The sequence below is a fragment of the Platichthys flesus genome, chromosome 10 (assembly GCF_949316205.1).
Source record: "Platichthys flesus chromosome 10, fPlaFle2.1, whole genome shotgun sequence".
Classification (NCBI taxonomy): Eukaryota; Metazoa; Chordata; class Actinopteri; order Pleuronectiformes; family Pleuronectidae; genus Platichthys; species Platichthys flesus.
The window spans coordinates 8,622,236-8,641,773 of record NC_084954.1 but is presented as its reverse complement, the minus strand read 5'-3'; the positions used below and the strand labels follow the sequence as shown (position 1 = coordinate 8,641,773).

General features: G+C 43.4%; 3 protein-coding genes across 3 annotated transcripts in view; 1 reads left to right on the top strand and 2 right to left on the bottom strand.

Moving 5' to 3' along the window:
• Positions 1 to 16: 16 nt before the first annotated feature.
• zbtb24 (zinc finger and BTB domain containing 24) lies at positions 17 to 4,656 on the bottom strand. Its single transcript, XM_062396585.1, has 7 exons — positions 4,584 to 4,656; positions 2,669 to 3,446; positions 2,019 to 2,186; positions 1,830 to 1,913; positions 1,664 to 1,747; positions 1,492 to 1,573; positions 17 to 1,063 (listed from the first exon to the last, which is right to left on the bottom strand). Exons 2-7 carry the CDS (start codon positions 3,420 to 3,422, stop codon positions 196 to 198), a joined length of 2,040 nt encoding a protein of 679 aa, XP_062252569.1. The 5' UTR covers positions 3,423 to 3,446; positions 4,584 to 4,656; the 3' UTR covers positions 17 to 195.
• Positions 4,657 to 11,072: 6,416 nt separating this feature from the next.
• Positions 11,073 to 14,129, top strand: ddo (D-aspartate oxidase). Its single transcript, XM_062397854.1, has 5 exons — positions 11,073 to 11,375; positions 12,205 to 12,400; positions 12,535 to 12,643; positions 12,739 to 12,915; positions 13,121 to 14,129. Exons 2-5 carry the CDS (start codon positions 12,229 to 12,231, stop codon positions 13,677 to 13,679), a joined length of 1,017 nt encoding a protein of 338 aa, XP_062253838.1. The 5' UTR covers positions 11,073 to 11,375; positions 12,205 to 12,228; the 3' UTR covers positions 13,680 to 14,129.
• Positions 14,130 to 14,190: 61 nt separating this feature from the next.
• LOC133962306 (SAM and SH3 domain-containing protein 1-like) overlaps positions 14,191 to 19,538 on the bottom strand; it is a 47,883-nt gene continuing 42,535 nt past the window's right edge. The window contains exons 12-19 of the mRNA XM_062397853.1: positions 19,153 to 19,227; positions 18,920 to 19,063; positions 18,684 to 18,816; positions 18,263 to 18,432; positions 17,975 to 18,181; positions 17,386 to 17,536; positions 17,058 to 17,189; positions 14,191 to 15,722 (exon numbers count right to left, since the gene is read on the bottom strand). Of these exons, the coding sequence (XP_062253837.1) occupies positions 14,914 to 15,722; positions 17,058 to 17,189; positions 17,386 to 17,536; positions 17,975 to 18,181; positions 18,263 to 18,432; positions 18,684 to 18,816; positions 18,920 to 19,063; positions 19,153 to 19,227 (1,821 nt within the window). The 3' untranslated portion in view covers positions 14,191 to 14,913. The remainder of the gene's footprint in view (positions 15,723 to 17,057; positions 17,190 to 17,385; positions 17,537 to 17,974; positions 18,182 to 18,262; positions 18,433 to 18,683; positions 18,817 to 18,919; positions 19,064 to 19,152; positions 19,228 to 19,538) is intronic.

Here is a 19,538-nt window from a genome sequence, read left to right as displayed (position 1 = left end):
AAATAATTTCCAGAGTTGCATATTATTTTATTTTTCCTCTCAGGATTTCCTCTCACAAGAACATGATTGTAAATCCATTGCTCTACAGTGGGGAAAAGCAGTAAAAACCAGTCTGTTATACTGGTGTACTGTAGCAGCATATTTCATATTAGATTCCTCAGAGTCACATTCACGTCCTCCGTCAGCCGGGCGCCCTCAGCTCTCCTGCGGGAGCCCGGTGGTGTACAGGTAGGAGACGGTTCCGGCCTGGATCTGAAAGGTTTGTCCCTGGATGTGGTGGCTGGAGATCTGCTCGCTGGTCTGGCTGATGGAGATGGGCTGGCCGCTCTGGCTGCTGATGTGAATGGCCTGACTGTGCTGCTCCCTGCCCAGCTGAGAGACGGCCAGCTGCTGGAGCGGCTGCTGCATCATCTGCAGCTGCGGCACGGGGCGCTGTGCCATCTGAAGGGGCTGCGGGGGCCCGTGGTGGGACTGCAGCTGCTCCATCGCCTCTTTACTCAGAGTGATGACATGCATCTGCTCCGACGGGTGCGTCATCTGTCCCTCCAGCATGCTGACGGTCTGGATCTGAGGGCCGTGGTCCACCATGGCGCCCTGAGCGACCAGGGCCACGTTCTGCATGTGTCCCGACGGCTGCGTGAGGAGGGTGAGTCGGGAGTCGGACGATTCTGCCGTCTCCCCTTCTGTGGTGATGATGCTGATCTCCTGCTCCTGACCCGGCACAAAGTTAATGTTATTCATATCTCCGGTCACCACCAGCTGGATCTCCTGCTGGGAGCCGGAGGGGAGCTGGTACTGCTGAAGCTGCAGGATGTTGCGGACCTCCTCCTGAGGTGCGGCCGATGCTTCTGCCGCCGTGTCTGACGAGGACTCGGTGGACGCCGCTCGCTCCTTCCTGTGGGTCTTGGTGTGAGTTTTCAGATTGTCCAGGCGGGTGAAGGACAGGTTGCAGGAGGAGCAGGTGAAAGGTTTCTTTCCGGAGTGAGAGGTGACGTGTCGTCTTCTCGCGCTGGGGTCTGAGAAGGACTTGTGGCAGATGGGGCACTCGTATGGTTTCTCACCTCTGGAAAAGAAGACACACATAGTCACTGGTTTTAACTGAAGATAAAGCCTTTATTTATCTAGTTATAGGTTCATTTCATCGCTCCACAAAACTCACGGCTACTTTTAAAATAAACTGCATGGAGAAACTTTGACTGAAGACGATGAGGAAATCCTAATGTAAAATGGACAAGTTGAATAAATGAAAATGGAAATATTTGTTATTCTAATTGTATTTTTTGAAATTAGCACCAAAACAAGATTTCATATTTGTGCCCACCTAACAATAGAAGTACTTACTCTCATTTTAGCTCGGTTTTTGTTCACCAACAACCAAAGAAAAACATCTGTCTTCATCTTTAGTTGCTAAATTATATACATAGAGTATAGCTGCTCTAAATATTATGTAGTCCTTACACCAAAGACAAACTCCCATAACTCATTTCTCACCTGTGAATGCGGATGTGGGTCTGCAGTGTGCTCTTGGTTGTAAAACACTTCCCACAAATCTCACAGGTGAAAGGCTTCTCCCCTGTGAACACATTATTCACGTGAACACTGCTGTTAGTGCGATGACTTGAGTTTTAAACGTCTCAGTATTTATCCACAGATCTGATTTTACCTGTGTGAGTTCTCAGGTGTTTTTTCAGCTGAGCCGTGTCCAAAAACTTGTGATGACACTGAGCACATTCCGGCCACGATTTCCCTTTAATTAAAAAAAGAGATATAATTTATTGAGCCTTTAAAGTGACATTAGAATTCACCTGCTGAATGGATTTGATTCTCACCTGTATGAACTCTGTAATGACTCTTAAGTTGCCTCTTCTGAGTGAAAGTCTTTCCACATTTATCGCAGTTGAAGGACTTCTCCTCTGTTGACACGGGTGAAATGACAACAACATACAGTTCAGCAAGAGAAACACTAACAGATTAAACCCCATAATATAACACAGAGCACTAGCCTCCTCCGATCGTACCTTTGTGGAGGTTCATGTGCTCTCGCAGCGTGTGCTTGGTGCACAGCGTCTTGGAGCAGATGGTACAAACGAACGGCTTCTCTCCGGTGTGGATGCGCTGGTGAACGAGCAGCGTGTGCTTCTGGGTGAAGCTGTTCCCACAGACCTGGCACCGGAAAGGCTTCTCTCCTGAGGGAGCAGAGGGACATACAGGGAAGTTACACTGGTGAACATACAGGTGGCAGGTGCAGCATCAGCAGCAGAGTCATACACACATCATTTGATCAGTCAACTCACCACTCTCTCCTAAAAGGATTAAACACCCGAAACAAACCATTGCTCCAGTGATATCTATCTATCTATCTATCTTTTATACATTAATATTCGTATATTTCTTCAAGTGTAAATTGCATGTTAACTTATTGATTTGTCGCTTATTTTTGTTAATACTGCTGCTTCCTGTTCTCACTATTCCTCTTTCTTCAACTTCCAACCTTGTGGGACAAAAAGAGGATTATCTTACGTTATTATCTTATGTGTTGAAGGCCATACAGGAATAAAGGACTAAACTATAACAATAAAACATAATTTGTGATAAAATGTAGTCAGAAAGGAGAATTGTGTGTCTTGGATTAAAACCGACAACCTACCCTAATACTTTCCGTGTTTACCTGTGTGAGTTCTTTGATGAATTTTGAGCAAGTGGTGGTTATTAAACACTTTGTCACAGTCCTCACATCGAGGCTCCGTGTTTGGATACTTTCTTTTCCTCCCTCTTTTCTTAGGCTCTTTGTCCACCGCTGTCTCCTGGTCCACTTTGTAACTCTTGTACTTGATTGGAGGCCTGATTTTGCGTTTGCTCTGTCGACTCTGGGGCCCCGGTGGGTTATAATCTGAATCGCCTTCAGCGAGCAAGTCCACATCTCCAGCCCGACGCTCCTCAGAGTCCTCCAGCTTCTTCACTGACACGTCCTCATTTTTCTTTGGTCGTCCTTTTTTGCGTTTGGACAGATCGGGCACCTTGGCCTTGTCACCTCTAACCCCTGCCGCAGAGCGTGTGAGTTCAGCGAGCGCTCTGACAAGGTCGCCGACCTCCATGAGATGAGCCGTGGCCAGGAGCTGCTCAGCGGAACTCTCCTCCAGGGACACGCGTGCACTGTAGATGAACTCCAGCACCGCGGAGACCATCTCTGCTTCCATCCCGCCCAGTGTAAAGGTCGACCGGCTGATGTGATCTCCCGATGTGAACATGAGGGAGAAGTACTCGCTGCTCGCTGCCAGCAGAGCTTTGTGCGCCCTGAAGTGCACGTCCTCCACAACTAACGTGACATCGCACAGAAGGTCCCGTTTCCTGAGGTTGTCGAATTTGCTCAGGATGCTCTGCTCATGTGAGTCTGAATGAACGGCTGTTGTTCTCTGAGGCATCTTCGAAGACGATCCCTTCTGCTCCTGGAGAAAAACCAGAGCAACAGAGCAAACGACTGAGTGAAGGGGACATTTGTGTGGATTAAAATTTACTGACTTCATTTTATTAACATTGAATTAACTACTTGTACAAGTATCTCTGGCAGCGGCCTCTTAAAGGGAGACAGAGCTTTTGAAATAAGAGCACTTAGGCTCTGAGGAAATATAGCAGGCTGAGTCAGTAGCTTAAATCATTTCATCCTTATGTATTTCATTCATTAATTTGACCAAATTCTACTTTTATTATTTCAATGAGTGTTGTTGAAGTTGAATTTCATTGTGTGTATCTCTGTATTTATTCTTTTCTGACTCTTTTTTTAAAGTTTCTTTGAATTATTTTATAAAAAAACATTTGGTTTTGCGGTACCCATCCATTATTATTTTATTTTGTTGAACGATATACTTGTTTTGTTCATTTATTAATACAGGGTTGTTTTAATTGAAACTTTGATTTCTTCAAAATAAATAAAGGGGATTGTATGTAAATATATCCAGTCATTTCTAAATGATTAAGCACACACGTATATTAAAATGGATCAAGGACTTAGGACTCATCCTTTTTACCTTATTAGTTCTAAATGTGCAACAATGAATGAGATGTTTACATATTAGAATAATTATATTGATGTCAGAAATAGGCGTTTCATGTCGATTATCAGTGTAAAAATGTGTGAAAATCCTTTTATTCTGATTCTGAAATCCGTTTTACACACTCTTACCGTAATACCGCGAATAGACGGTACTATAAAACAAAGTGGTTTAATCTTGGCTGTGCTCATATCTGGAGACTGTTTAACATCTGCAAATCACCAGATGTGCATCGATTCAGTAAGTGATCGTTTCAGTGTTAGTAATTGAACCCATATAAATAACTCGGTGTCTTTTTAACCAAGCATTTCGTAAATGTTTTCAGATCAGATCCTGAGCGCTGATGTGAACAAGCTAACTCACACCGCCTCTGTCACTGCAGCTGCTGCTAGCCAAACACAGCTAGCTAGCAGACGTATAAACACGCTGCAGTGGATTAAATCATGTGTGTTTCGGGGATTTAACTCTCAGCACCAGGACCTAAACGGATAAAACCTCAGAGTAATTTTAAACAGTGAGCTTTTAGGACCTTACCTTCGTCTTTGTCGGGGCGGAAGAAGTGAGTGAGGAACTATCGCGAGATGTGACGAGATCAGCATTTGGCGGATCTACAGAGGACATGGATCGTGGAAGATGTTGATATGAAACCAACAGGCCTTTTATAAATCTACTTTTCCATTTGCATCACGAACAGACATTTAATATCTGTTTAATCCTGCTGATATTAATACATTTTCATCACTTTCTAATTTTCTGCAAATTTTGGTAAGAATTTGACTAGGTAAAGCCCTCAAAAAGCCAATTAATTTGTAAATATTAAAGGAATTAAATGTGCGGATGGATTGTTCTTCTTATTAATTCAAAAATATGATTCGAGATAAATGTATGTAGCCCCTGCACTTCCTGTAGAGACAAGACAACACTGTCAGTCTTCTGCAGGGGCTGAAGGACACCAAGGCAGTTTCCTGTATGTGCAAATATACATGGCAATACAAATAATTCTGATTCTGATTCTGAGGAGTAAGTTGAAAGGTGGGTGACGATCTTTCTCCTCTCAAGTTCATACACTAAAGGTTTTCCTGCAATGATCTAGTTATTACTTTATGTATTTGTGTTGCAGTTATTAATATGTCAATCAATGGAAAAATTAACACTAATGCTTAAATAATGATCAGAATCAATCAATCAGTCAATCAAATTTATTTGTATAGCCCATATTCACAAATTACAATTCATCTCATAGGGCTTTAACAGGGTGTGACATCCTCTGTCCTTAACCCTCAGCAAGAGTAAGGAAAAACTACAAAAAACCCTTTTAACAGGGTAAAATTATGTAGAAACCTCAGAGAGAGCCACATGTGAGGGATCCCTCTCCCAGGACGGACAGAAGTGCAATAGATGCCACGTGCAGGAAAACATCATCAATAATCGAAGTCTCTTGCAGCATTTGATGAGGGTAGACATCCCGAAGGACAACCCCAACATGACATGCCAAGCAGTCCCGCTGCAAGCACAGTCCATGCTCAGCAACCATCTAGACCACGATCCACCATCCAGACCAGACGCCACTCCAGTCCTCAGTCACCGTCCACCGCCGCCCACCAGGACCCATCACAAGCCACCACCGCGGTCCTGGTCCACCGCCCGTGCCCAATGCCAACGCGACACAGGGTCCGCCACCAGCACCACGATCAGCCCACATGACTCAGAATCCGCCACACTGGATCCAACACCGCGACCCCCGGTGCGCGATCCACAAACCGCAATCCATGGTGCGGCCACCGAGGCCCTGGATCTGCGGGTGATAAAGCAAAGGGATTCCGGGGAAGGGAGATAGGGATGGAGAAGAGGAAGGAGAAGCTGGGAAGAGAAGCTCCGTGTGTCATGTGTCATAAAATAGAACAAGTAACGTTCTGGCGCACTAATTAGCTCTAACTATAAGCTTTATCAAAAAGGAAGGTTTTGAGCCTACTTTTAAACGAAAAGATGGTGACTGCCTCCCGAACTGAAAGTGGTAGATTATTCCACAGCCGAGGGGCTTGATGGCTAAAAGCTCTGGCTCCTACTCTACTTTTAGAGAATTTAGGGACGACAAGTAGGCTTGAATTCTGGGAGCGGAGTGCTCTAGTTGGTTTATAAGGTACTAACAGCTCTTTAAGGTAAAAAGGCGCTGGATTATTAAGGGCCTTGAAGGTGAGGAGGAGAATTTTAAATTCTATTCTAGATTTAACTGGAAGCCAGTGTAGCGATGCTAATATTGGAAAAATGTGCTCTCTTCTCTTTGTTCTCGTCAGGCCACGTGCTGAGGCATTTTGGACAAGCTGTAGAGTCTTTAACGACTTACTGCTGGAGCCTGATAATAATGAATTACAATAGTCCAGTCTCGATGTAACAAAGGCGTGGACTAGTTTTTCTGCATCTTTTTGTGAAAGGACATGTCTAATTTTGAAATATTACACAAGTGGAAAAAAGCGGTCCTAGAAATTTGTTTTAAGTGACTATTAAAGGATAAATCAGGATCGAAGATCACTCCCAAGTTCCTGACTGTTTCATTGAAAGCAAGGGCAATGTCGTCTAGCGCAGCTATATCATTAGATAATGCATCTCTAAGGTGTTTGGGGCCAAGTATTATAACCTCTGTTTTGTAATGTAATAAGAGAAAATTGCGGGTCATCCAGGTTTTTATGTCCTTGAGACATGTTCGAAGTTTAGTTAATTGATTACTTTGTTCAGGTTTTATTGACAAATATAACTGGGTGTCATCCGCATAGCAGTGGAAATTTACCGAGTGTGTCCTGATAATGTTTCCTAGTGGAAGCATATACACTCCTGATCAAAATCTTAAGACCAGTTAAAAATTTGCATGAATTTGCATTTTGCACTGTTGAATCTTAGGAAGGTTCTAAGTAGAGTTTCAAAATGCAAAAAGAAGAAATGGGAACAAGAGCCCAAAAGTTGTGAGCAGGCAATTTATTGAAAACAACAATTTAACTGAAGTAGGCTGTTCATCAGCTGATCAAAAGTTTAAGACCACAGCTAAAAAAAAAAAAAAAACTCCTAAAACAGAAATTAAAGTGTCAAAACTGACTCAGTAATGAGTAGCTCCACCATTATTGTTGATCACTTCAAAAATTCGTTTTGGCATGCTTGTTGCAAGTGTTTCCAAAAGGCTAGTGCGAATGTTGTGGTGAAGATGGCTTCACGAAGGGCATCCACTGTCTGGAACTGAAGTCCATTTTTGTAAACTTCCCTTGCCATCCATCCCCAAATGTTCTCAATTGGATTAAGATCAGGGGAACACGCAGGATGGTCCAAAAGAGTGATGTTATTCTCCTGGAAAAAAGTCATGGTCAGACGGGCATTGTAAATTTGAGCGTTGTCCTGCTGAAAAACCCAGTCGTTACCACACAGACGAGGGCCCTCAGTCATGAGGGATGCCCGCTGCAACATCTCCACATAGCCAGCTGTTGTTTGATGCCCCTGCACAACCTGGAGCTCCATTGTTCCATTGAAGGAAAAAGCACCCCAGATCATGATGGCGCCCCCTCCACTGTGCCGCGTAGAAAACTTCTCAGGTGGCATCTCCTTGTCATGCCAGAAACGTTGGAAGCCATCAGGACCATCAAGGTTAAAATTTTTCTCGTCAGAGAATAAAACTTTCTTCCACCTTTGAATGTCTCATGTTTGGTGCTCCCTTGCAAAGTCTAAACGGGCTTTTGTGTGGCGTTGAAGGAGATGTGGGCTTTGAAGACGTTTCTTGTTTTTGAAGCCCTTCCTTCCCGTGGCTGTCTTGACGGACAGCCATTCGGATCCTCCGGCTCAGCGCCAGTGACATTTGTTTGGGTCCACACTTGATTTTTTTGTTCCATAACCCTGAGGATCTTTTAAGAAATGCAAAATTACTGTCTTACTGCGTCCAACCTCAGCAGCGATGGCACGTTGTGAGAGGCCTTGTTTACGCAGTTCAACAATCCTACCACGTTCAAAGACGTTGAGCTTTTTTGCCTTTGCCATCAAGAGATCTTCACAGTGTGATTACTTGACAGGAAATGACATGGAATCCAAATTTTTGCACAGATTTTGGCTTTTAAGGCTGTGGTCTTAAACTTTTGATCAGCTGATGAACAGCCTATTTGAGTTAAATTGTTGTTTTCAATAAATTGCCTGCTCACAACTTTTGGTCTCTTGTTCCCATTTCTTCTTTTTGCATTTTGAAGCTCTACTTAGAACCTTCCTAAGATCCAACAGTGCAAAATGCAAATTCATGCAACTTTTTAACTGGTCTTAAGATATTGATCAGGAGTGTATAATGAGAATAAAATTGGGCCGAGCACAGAGCCCTGTGGAACACCATGGTTAACTTTGGTGCGCACAGATGACTCATCATTAATTTGCAGAAATTGGGAGCGATCAGAAAAATAAGATTTAAACCAGTTAAGGGCGGTTCCATTAATGTTAATTAACTGTTTGAGTCTTTGTAATAAAATTTGATGGTCAATTGTGTCGAATGCTGCACTGAGATCTAACAGAACGAGGACAGACACAAGTCCCTGATCTGAGGCTATTAAAAGGTCATTAGTGACTTTTGCCAAGGCTGTCTCTGTACTGTGATTGGCTCTAAACCCCGATTGAAAGTCTTCATATATATTATTTTCCTGGAGAAACTCACACAGCTGATTGGCAACAACTTTTTCTAAGATTTTAGAAATGAAGGGGAGATTAGATATTGGCCTGTAATTGGCTAAAACCTCTGGGTCTAGGGTGGTTTTTTTAAGTAGGGGTTTGATGACAGCTATTTTAAAAGACTGTGGTACATAACCTGATGATAATGACAGATTGATAATGTTAAGTAACAAACTATCACTTAGGGGCAGAATTTCTTTAAGTAATTTGGTAGGAATGGGATCTAAGATACAGGTTTGTTGGTTTAGAACCTGAGATTAATTTGGTAAACTGATCACGGGTGATCAGAGAGAAGCTGTCTAAGTACTGGGTAGGATTCTCAGCCGTTTCTGACATCTCTGTTGTTGGGAGGGTATTAGTGCTAATTGAGGGCAGGAGATGGTTGATTTTATTTCTAATAGTTTGAATTTTATCATTAAAAAAGGTCATAAAGATATTGCTATTTAGGGATCGAGGAATACTGGGTTCGGTGGAGGTGTGACTCTCTGTCAGCCTGGCTACAGTGCTGAAGAGAAACCTGGGGTTGTTTTTATTCTCTTCTATTAGTTTTGAATAGTAGGCGGCTCTTGGTTTGTGGAGAGCCTTTTTATATTCTTTAACACTATTCTTCCAGTCTATTAGATTTTCAACATTGTTGCTGGAGCCACTTCCTTTCTAGTTGTCTTGATAATTGTTTTAACTCATTTGTCTGGGAATTATACCACGGAGCTAATTAACTATGTTTGACATTTTTCTTTTTTAGAGGCGCTATTGAGTCTAATATTAATCGTAATGAGTCTGCAGAGCTATCGACGAGGTGGTCGATCTCAATGGAGCTCAGGGTTTTAAAGAATTTGTTGTTTATATCTACTGCTAATACGGGTTTAAATGTAATTGGGATTATTTCCTTAAATTTAGCTACAGCACTATCAGGTAGACATCTAGAAAATGAAATTTTTATTAGTGGCATATATTCAGTTATTGAAAAATCAAAGGTTATTAAATTATGGTCTGATAGAACTGGATTGCGCGGAAGTACTGTTAAATTTTCAATTTCGACACCGTACGGTAATACGAGGTCAAGTGTGTGGTTACCACAATGAGTAGGTTTGTGCACACACTGACTGAAAACAATAGTCTAGTATTGAAATAAATGCTACGCTAAGGCAATCTTTATTATTATCAACATGAATATTAAAGTCACCAACAATAATAATTTTATCGGTCTTTAGGACTAAGTTTGATAAAAACTCAAGGAATTCCTTTAAAAATTCAGTATAAGCCCTGGGAGCACGGTAAACTACGGCAAATATGATTGGCTGTTGTTGGTTCCTGGCTTGGCGTGGAAGACTAAGAACCAGACATTCAAATGACTTGTAGCTGAGTTTAGGTTTAGGATTAATTGATAGACTGGAGTTAAAAATAGCAGCAACTCCACCTCCTCGCCCAATTTCTATAGGAACCTGTGAATTGATATGACTGGGGGGAGTAGATTCATTTAGACTGACAAATTCATCAGGATGCAGCCACGTCTCAGTGAGGGACAATAAATGTTGTAATCAGAGACTATTTCATTAACTAAAATAGCCTTTTTTCCCAGTGATCTAATGTTTAAAAGACCACATTTAAAAGTCTGGGTTTCCTGTATTGTTTCAGAGGTTGTTTTAATTTGAATCAGATTTTTGTGTGGAGTTCTCGCTCTGTTATTGTTTAATTTCAATAATTTAAGTCGGACGGTGAACAGACACAATCTCTATGGGGTTTTGTGACTGATCCAGAGATAAGAGAGCTGCTCCATCCCAAGTGGGATGAACGCCGTCTCTCCTAACAAGACTGACAAGAGGTTTTCTCAAAAAAGTTAGCCAATTATCTATAAAGCCCACGCTGTTTACAGGACACCACCTCGACAGCCAGCGGTTAAAAGACAACATGCGGCTAAACATGTCGTCACCTGTTGCATTAGGGAGCGGGCCAGAGAAAACTACTGTGTCTGACATCGTTTTAGCAAACGCACACACCGACTCAACATTCAATTTAGTGACCTTCGACATACGAAGCCGGGAGTCGTTGCTGCCGACGTGAATTACGATTTTATTGTATTTACCTTTTTTAGTTTTTGCCATTAACTTAAGTTTAGATTCGATGTCGCCGGCTCTGGCCCCTGGGATACAATTAACTATAGTCGCTGGTGTCGCTAACCTGACGTTTCTCAGAACCGAGTCGCCAATAATCAGTTTGTTTATCAGCGGGTGCCTCGCTGAGAGGAGAGAATCTATTTGAAACGTGAGCTGGTGGCTCTTTAATCGTGGGCTTTTTAAGTCTGGCACTATGCCCCCTCCGGGTTGTCACCCAGCTGCCCTGGGCTCCCGGCTGCACGGGACTAGTCTGGGGACTGCTCGTTAAGGCTAAGCTACGTGCTAAACAACGTGGCTCCGCGGCTAGCGGGAGCCGGCTAACTACAGCTAGCGGAGTTTCTAAGCTGCTGAGCCGAGCTTCTACGTCGCTAAGCCGAGCCTCCATCGCTAGCAACACACTACATTTATTACATGTACCACTACTGTTCAGGGAGGCAGAGGAGTAGGTAAACATTAGACACTCGGAGCAAGAGAGAGCAGTGGAGCAGCAGGGAGAGAGAGAAGACGTCGCTGCTATAGAGCTACGAGGGTGAGCCCAGACAGAACACAGAATCACTAAGCACGATAGAATAAGGGTTGGTATGTGCGAGTGTTTAACTACAGACCGGTGATTTTAGCCGTAGTGCTACAGAGAAACAGCTGTGTTTAGCAGCGGCGCTAATTCGCAGAGCGACCACCACCAGTGTCAAGAAAACAGGAAATGACACAGCATGTTTCAAAGCAGTTAGATTGGTATAGAATAACTAATCACCTAAAACTAACTAAGAATGTATTTACTTATTTAAGAAATTTAAGAACAAATATTGCTTTTGCAGAAAGTATCAATGCAAAGTGAGTATGTTTGAGCTATAAAGGAAATATGTTTTTTTCCTAATTTCCAAACAGTTTTTAGCATATTTATTATTTGATCAAGACAAAATTAAATCAACCGATCGGTTTGTGTGAAAAATGAAAACACACTCTATAAATAATAATACAAATTTGGTAGAACGAAATATACTTTACATACAGCAAGTATATACTTCTTGAAATGTTTTACTCAGGTAAGATTATTGAATGCGTGTCTTAATGCAATCGAATATTTTCACTGCTTCTAAACTTTTACTTTCTCAAACCTTTCCACCACTCCAACTGGTACGGCTTCCTATGACCTAGTTGTACAGTGTCTGTTGTGTAACACATTATTACAGAAACACGCCCCTGCACTGACATGACTCTTTATGGGTTTGGATCTTTGACCCTCTGCAGCCGCTTCCAGCATTCATAAACACTTCAAGTTGTGGATCAGTTATCTTATATCAAAGGTTGTCTTGCAGGCAGCGTCTGACACGATTTGTCCCCCTCCGGTTTACCTCCAGGTCTGAGACGCAGGCCCGTCCATCATGACGAGCGTGAAGGTCGTGGTGGTGGGAGCAGGCGTGATCGGGTTCTCCACCGCTGTCTGCATCGCCGAGGCGCTTCCCTCCTGCTCGGTCACTCTGCTGTCGGAGAAGTTCAGCCCGGACACCACCAGTGATGGAGCTGCAGGGATCGTGTTTGCCGGAGAGTTCCCAGGTATGCAACAATTTCTCTCTCATATTTCAAAATGTTGTTTCACCAGAGTGGTGACATTTTTATAGATTAAAAAAATCCACCCATAAAGTAAATATGCAGCACACATTGGTTTTACACATTGGTTTCTCTATTAGATATTCCCTTGGAAAGACAAAGGCTCTGGTTCAAGGACAGCTTTGATCACCTGTTGGCCATCGCTCAATCCAAACACTCCCCAGAGGCCGGAGTAATGCTGAGCTCTGGGTAACGATTGGAGCCATAAAAGAAGCGACTGATAAACCAGATTAAAACTGTTCTCTTGGCACCCGGTGATTTTATTTTTCTCCATTTCCTTCCAGCTGGCAAATTTTCAAAGAGGTTCCGGCGGATAAATATCCCTTCTGGTCAGAGTTTGTAATCGGATTCCGACTCATGACTGACCGCGAACTGAGACGGTTCCCAGATCACACATTTGGCCAAGCGTTCACCACCATCAAATGTGAATGTGCCAGCTACCTGCCGTGGCTGGAGAACAGGTTTGTCCCGTCACCATCACAGTTTACATTGATTCAAATATATACATGTGATACTGGAATGCAATTTTCTTCTTTAAAATAGTAAATCCCTTATAAACGCCTTTGCTGGTTGCAGATAAAGATTGTGTTTTGAATCTACCATATTAAATAAATTCATTATAATGTGATGGAGGGGTATAACTTTTGTCGTACATGTTTTCTACAGGTTCAAAAGAGCTGGAGGTCGAGTGCAGCAGAGGAAAGTCCACAATCTCCAGGAATTAAGCAAAAGCTACGACATCATTGTCAACTGCTCTGGTTTGGGCTCCAAGCTGCTGGTGGGGGACACCCAGGTCTACCCCGTCAGAGGCCAGGTCCTCAAGGTGGAGGCGCCGTGGCTGCAGCACTTCACCCGAGACGGAGATGGGAAGACTTACATCTACCCCGGCATACACGGCGCCACTGTCGGCGGCACGAGGCAGGAGGGGGACTGGCGACTCGAGGTGGACGAGGGCGACACCAAGAGCATCCTGGAGCGCTGCGGCCGGCTGGAGCCGTCCCTCTGCAAAGCTAAAGTGCTCAGTGAGTGGGTGGGTCTGCGGCCGAGCAGGAGGAACCTGAGGCTGGAGAGGGAGGTGGTGCAGCTGCAGGGCCGCCAGGTACCAGTGATCCACAACTATGGCCACGGGGGCTGGGGAGTCACTCTGGCCTGGGGCACGGCCCTGGATGCAATGAGCCTGGTCCGACAGTGCCTCATTGAAAAGCCTGCTCGAGCTAAACTGTGAACTGAACCTGGTCCTTACACAGACACAACTGCTGAAAGATTTAAATCACTGATACACAACATATCAACTGATCAGAACTTATTAAATGATTTAAAGGAATACATTTGCTTTATTTTTGTGTGTTTAAAACAACAGTGACAAAATTTAAAGACTTTACTGCCATCTGGGGTAAATTATTGAGTCTTTATAAGGTGATGTAATAATTTTGATATGAGTTTTACTTCATTCAAATAAAAAACTTTATTGATGTAGAAGTGTGATAAGCATTATATAAAACTCTTAACGTATTGATAAATTAACTGCTGAAATAGAAAATACTGTACATTAATTGATATGAAACTGATGTGAAATAGAAAACAAATGTTTAAACTGTTTGTATATTGTACCTGTTTGTCACAACACTGCTAATTGTTCATTGTGCCAAGAACATTAAACATTTTATTTTCAGAATTCCTGTCATAACTTGAAATTACAAGACACAAGAATCAACACGTTTCTCTTAATAAAGGTTTGTCAGGAAACTTCTGTTCTTCTTTATGCTGCTCATCTGTCGGTCAGTGAAGTTTTTGACTCATCACAGTAGAAAAACATGTGACACTCGAAACATTAACAACACGACTCACTAGAGGGCGCACTACTACCAACGGACCCGTCATTCTACATCTTTCAATTAAGGTTCATGGAAATCTGTTCTGAAGTTTTTTTGTACAGGTGACAATCCTTGGCGGAGGCACTAACCAGACTCTATTCCAGTGTCCCAGTGAGTCGTGCCAGCCTCAACCAGGACCCTGACAGTGAAGCAGCTGAATGGAATCCATTCATTTTCCTACAGTGACATGTCAATGCGTCTTCTGTGGAAGTTACGACAAATAAACCATTAACTTCAGTAAAAAAGAAATAAGGAATAATTTCAATAAATATTTACTTATTTAACTATTTTCTGGTTCAAAAAGGCAGTTTCCCTTAAAAAATTGGACTTGGCTGAATTGGGAACATCTGGGACTGTGGTGTAAATAAATGTCACTGTTTGTCATTCATTTGCATTTTCCCCTCAGATCTTTTATGGCAGGCAACAGTGTTTTCCCCCCCAAAATAATATGTGGTTACATTTTCAGAAAGTTATTTGAAAAAAAAACACACAAAGAAATCGGAATTTCAAACATCTGGAAATCAACGACAACAAAAAAAAGGTGCTTAACCAACAGCAGCAATTTACATTTATAAAATCAACACCTTACTGTGCTGTTGATGCCAAGCACTTTTCAGGAGGCGGCTCTACACTCTGGAGTCTCTCTTCCTTCAGTGAACCCAGATTAACTGACGGCTTCTTGTTTCTCTGCATCTTCAGACGACGGGCCTCAGAAGTGGCTGAAAGCGAATGGCCCTTCTGGTCCTCTGAGGAGATGCGGTTTGTGTAGTTGGAGATGCAGGAAGGTTCTGTCAGGGAAGGCATGGAGGACATATTCCCAGGATGACTGGACCTGTCTTCTGGCTCTGTGGGCGGCAGCTTGAGGCGGATGCTCTGGGTTGTTCCTCCTTGTTGAGGGTTTGGAAACACGCCGCCCGCAGCCTTGTTTGTGGCGGTTGAAGACTGGGAGGATGGAAACAAGGGCATGAGATGCTTTTGATGATTTGCTGTTTGCTTCATGCGCTCCTCACTCTTGGAACTGGGGCTCAGATTCCAGACTTTAGGGTCAGTGAGTTTATTCCTCGGCTCGTTGTGGAGGCCTGACAGGGAGGAGCAGCACACCAGCGGCTCCATCGTTGGGCCTCTCCTCAGCTCCATGCAACTCTGGCTCCTAGCAATGGTTCTGCTGGGAGGATTAGCTTTTGCCGAGCTCAGGGGTATTAAACTGTTCTTGGGGGGTCTTAGTGATGATAAGACACAAGGCTGCCAGCCTGGTTTGCTGTGGAGTAAAGTCTTACTTGGGCTGTTGGAGGTCAGGGTCAAAGGGAGGGCAGGGTACTCAGGGGATGAGAGGAGGCTTGATGGGAAACCAGAGGAGGACCTGCTCATGGACGAAGAAGTCTTTTTGTCCCGTCCTGAAACGAACAAGTGCAGTGTGCGCAGATCATGCAGTCAGCTGTGATACATATTCAATCCCAATACATCAATAACAGTGTTGGAAACGAGAGGCGGATGCGAAAAACAGAAGCCCGACACATTAAACTGAAAATGAGTGATTGATGGCAGAAAAGAAGCAAGCAGTCAGATCTGGTGAAGCATGGAGCAATTTATTCCTCACGCTCAACCAAGACAGAAACACACGTCAGAAAATGCTGAGACGTTAGACCCTAAACCCGCCTCCTTTCATTCTGAAGTGTTAGAGTTTACCTTTTCACTGTGTTTAGTCGTAAGTCGGCCTTTCGGTGCATTTACAATTATACAAAATGCCATATTTCAACAAGTACAATTATACGATTTAGTAAATATCTTAATTGCTCTGCAATGTGCAGTTTCCAGGCACATATTAAAATATTGTGCAACGTTATATTTTACCGGACTAAAAAAATATACACAAAAACCACAAACTCTTTAGAGAAATACACTTTTACACGTGTGGCTGATCGGTTATTGTTCTCGAAGCCACATGAACCTTTAGACATTCACAGAAGCCCTCGTTTACAGTTAGCACAACTCTTTGCATCTTTACAATTTTTTAGACGTAAGCAAACAACTGCAATGTATGATATAGTTATGAATAAAACAAGCATTCACAGTAAATATGTAATGCAATTACTGAGAAGAGTTATTTCTATCAATATAAGCCTAGAGGTCTGTTTAAACACTCGTATCACACATCGGTTTCAACAGTCACCCTTTCAGCAAAACGCAAAACACCCACCACACAACTCACAGGTGCAGATCTATTTGTGAGACTGAGTGTGAACCACATCTGTGAAGGTCACTGCGGTTTAAAATTATTCGAGCAAACTTTCGAGTCCCGTTTCAGCAGAGGCCCTTGTTTTATCTCCACTCTCTGCGTTGAGTGTTATAAAATCAGTAAATGTAGTGCTTGTAAAGAAAGGCAAGTAATGTCAGTTCTCAAAAGCACTGAACAGACAAAAAAACAACAGTTTGACTCGATGATGCAGAAACTGAAGAGAGAATGACTCCATGACGAAGATGCTTGGGAGAGAAAGAGAGAGAGAGAGAGAGAGAGAGAGAGAGAGAGAGACTGCCAGAAGCAAATGTGACGACAGCAGAGTCTTTTCCAGAGGAGCGTGAAAACTGAAGTTGGTGACTTGGAATGCTCGAGCGTCGAGAAGGACTGATCACCGTGCGAGTCTTTCTAGTGAAGGATGAGGCAGAGGAGGAGGAGGCGGAGGAGGAGGAGGAGGAGGAGAGTGTTCACAGACGACTTAGACTGTCATTACCATTCTCCAGGTTCTCGTTGCTCTCGTAGCAGCCCGAGTCTCGCGGGGAATCTCCCAGGAGGCCGCGCCTGTCCAAGAGCAGCTTCTCCTGCGAGCCTCCGGACTGACTGCCCCGCTCGGGGTCACTGCTACCTGCAAGGCACAACACCACCAGCAGGGGGCAGATGGTCACATCTTATGATCTCAAAAAGAGCCCTCAGAACATGTGTGTACGGACTGGAAATAAAAGCTATCAGTATTATAATTAAACGGGTTAGGGTTAGTAAATATGACTAAATAAGATGGAGTGCCTCGGAGTGCGTCTCATGGTGCTGGTCACCTGACTCACCATCATACTCCTGCAGCAGCTCCACAGCGGTGAGAAGCACTGCTCTGTGCTGGGGATCTCGAATGTTCAGCTCATCCAGATCTTCCTCCTCCAGCAGCTTGAAAGTGTCCAGATCCTCGTAGCCGTTAAACAGGAAGGTGGGGAGATGCTCCTGTGGAAGGAAGAGACACAAACAGATCAATACACACGTTGTTAGAAAGTCATCATTCAAATTTATAGTTAATTGAAAAGATGAATGTTGTTGAATCTTTACTTAAGGAGTACTTCTTTAAAGTTTTAGAGAAATGCATGTGTCCACTTTCTTGCCAAGTTAGATGAGGAAATGAAAATTGAGCTAGCAGACACTTCTAGCTTAACTAACATGAGAAGAATTGAGCCTATTTTTACAAGTAGGAAAAATAAATCCACATTTAAACACATATAAAGCTCATGAACATGTTTATCCATATATTCCTCAACCTTGTGACACAGCTACTTTGCACTGTTTCTAGTCTTCATGCTTAGATAAGCTCACTGCCTCCAGGTTGAAGCTTTATATGTGTACAGTTGTTTCATTTCTTTGTATTGTCTTGAGAGAGGATTTGATTACTTTGAGGTTGATGCGATCGAGCAGCTCCTCCACAGAGGTGGGTTTGGGTTGCCGGGCCCGCCTCCTCCTGCGCGTCTTTTTGGGCTTCGCCTCCTCCTCGTTCAGCACATCCACGTAAATGAACTTGAAGGTGCCGACTTTGCCGTTGAGCATCCCCATCCACGTGCCCATCGGCGGCTTACTGATGATGTCAATGACGTCGCCACACTGAAAGGAAAACCACGAGTGAGGTGTGGGTTTATTTAGAAGACATCAGCTCATAACTGGGGATTTTGTTAGTGGTCGCACCTTCAGTTTGAGAGAGTCTGTGTCGTAGGGACTGGGGGTGAAGTCAGTATGAACCAGGGCTCGTCCACAGAAGGGGCCGCGGTACGGCAGCTCGTCCTCCTCCCCGTCCTCTGACTTCACACTCTCTCTGTTGCTGTTGGAGGAGTCAGTGGTGCCCACCGTCTGACCACCTGCACAAAACCACACGGCTCTGCTAGTACTTGAGAATATTTTGAGAGGTGACAGCTGTTTTACAAAAAAAAGGTTTGGACGTTCCAAGAGGGGATTTATCGTCCGTTAAAACATTTGTCTGATAAACACCAGACGTCTGGTGAGGCAGGGCCGAGTTAAAACTAACACTGGGAAATGATTTGTGTTGAATTAGTACACCAAGGTCTGCCCACTACACACACAAACACACACAGTAAATACACTGACTTACTCATTGAACTTTGCCCGCTGAGGGAGCTCCTCAGACTCTCTACAGACCCTCCTGGTTTCAGTTTGGGTTTTTCCAAAGAGGTCGAGTCTATCTGAGGTGAGTGAGGGCAGCTGGATATGCGATCTGGACTCGACTTAAATACAGAGAAGACAACAACAACAAAATAATTACTTATTACCTTCAAAATATTGTGGCAGAACCACAGTGTTTTAATGTAAGATCGGGATTGGTCTCACCTGTTCAGACAGAGAACTGTGGTATCTCTTGGATATGTGTTTTCTCATCGTTTCCCTCACAGATTTGACCTTCTTGCCCAGAGAAATACGCGATGTTGGTGGAGACTTTACTGAGTCTCTCACTCCACCGTCTCCATGTTTGTTCTGAATTACATACAAAGAAGCAGTAGATAAACAAACACATTCATCTTGATTCAGTCGATGGAAATGCAGGAGGAATGAGAGTAACGTACGGTGTTGTCACTGCCGGGCATGACTGTGAGCACCGAGCGGTTGGTCAGGTCAAATCCTCCAAAGCTACAGGCTCTCTGTGAAAACAAGGGAAACCTCATTCAGTGATGTAGCTATGGGTGGGGTCGTCTGTACGGACTACATCTAAGTGTTACTGGGACCCCATCTGCAAAACAACATCTTTGAATTATATAAAATAAGGCTTCAGGTGACAATTATTCGATTCTAGATTAATTGTAAACTGTGAAAAAAGAGGATTAGAATCTTCCTAAGCCCAAAGTGTCAACGAGCCAATAAACATTCAGTCCCAAGACATCCATGCTCTGATCCAAATTGAGTCACAAGTCAGACCTCAATTAAAACAACAATGTTGTCCAACCAATAATAA

Coding starts and splice junctions, on each gene's coding strand:
- zbtb24 (XM_062396585.1), bottom strand. CDS start 3,422: ATGCCTCAGAGAACAACAGCCGTTCATTCAGACTCACATGAGCAGAGC. Junction 1,914..2,018: donor GCACATGAACCTCCACAAAG/GTACGATCGGAG, acceptor CCGTGTCAACAG/AGGAGAAGTCCTTCAACTGC. Junction 1,574..1,663: donor ACACCTGAGAACTCACACAG/GTAAAATCAGAT, acceptor ATGTGTTCACAG/GGGAGAAGCCTTTCACCTGT.
- ddo (XM_062397854.1), top strand. CDS start 12,229: ATGACGAGCGTGAAGGTCGTGGTGGTGGGAGCAGGCGTGATCGGGTTC. Junction 12,644..12,738: donor GGAGTAATGCTGAGCTCTGG/GTAACGATTGGA, acceptor ATTTCCTTCCAG/CTGGCAAATTTTCAAAGAGG. Junction 12,916..13,120: donor CTGCCGTGGCTGGAGAACAG/GTTTGTCCCGTC, acceptor TGTTTTCTACAG/GTTCAAAAGAGCTGGAGGTC.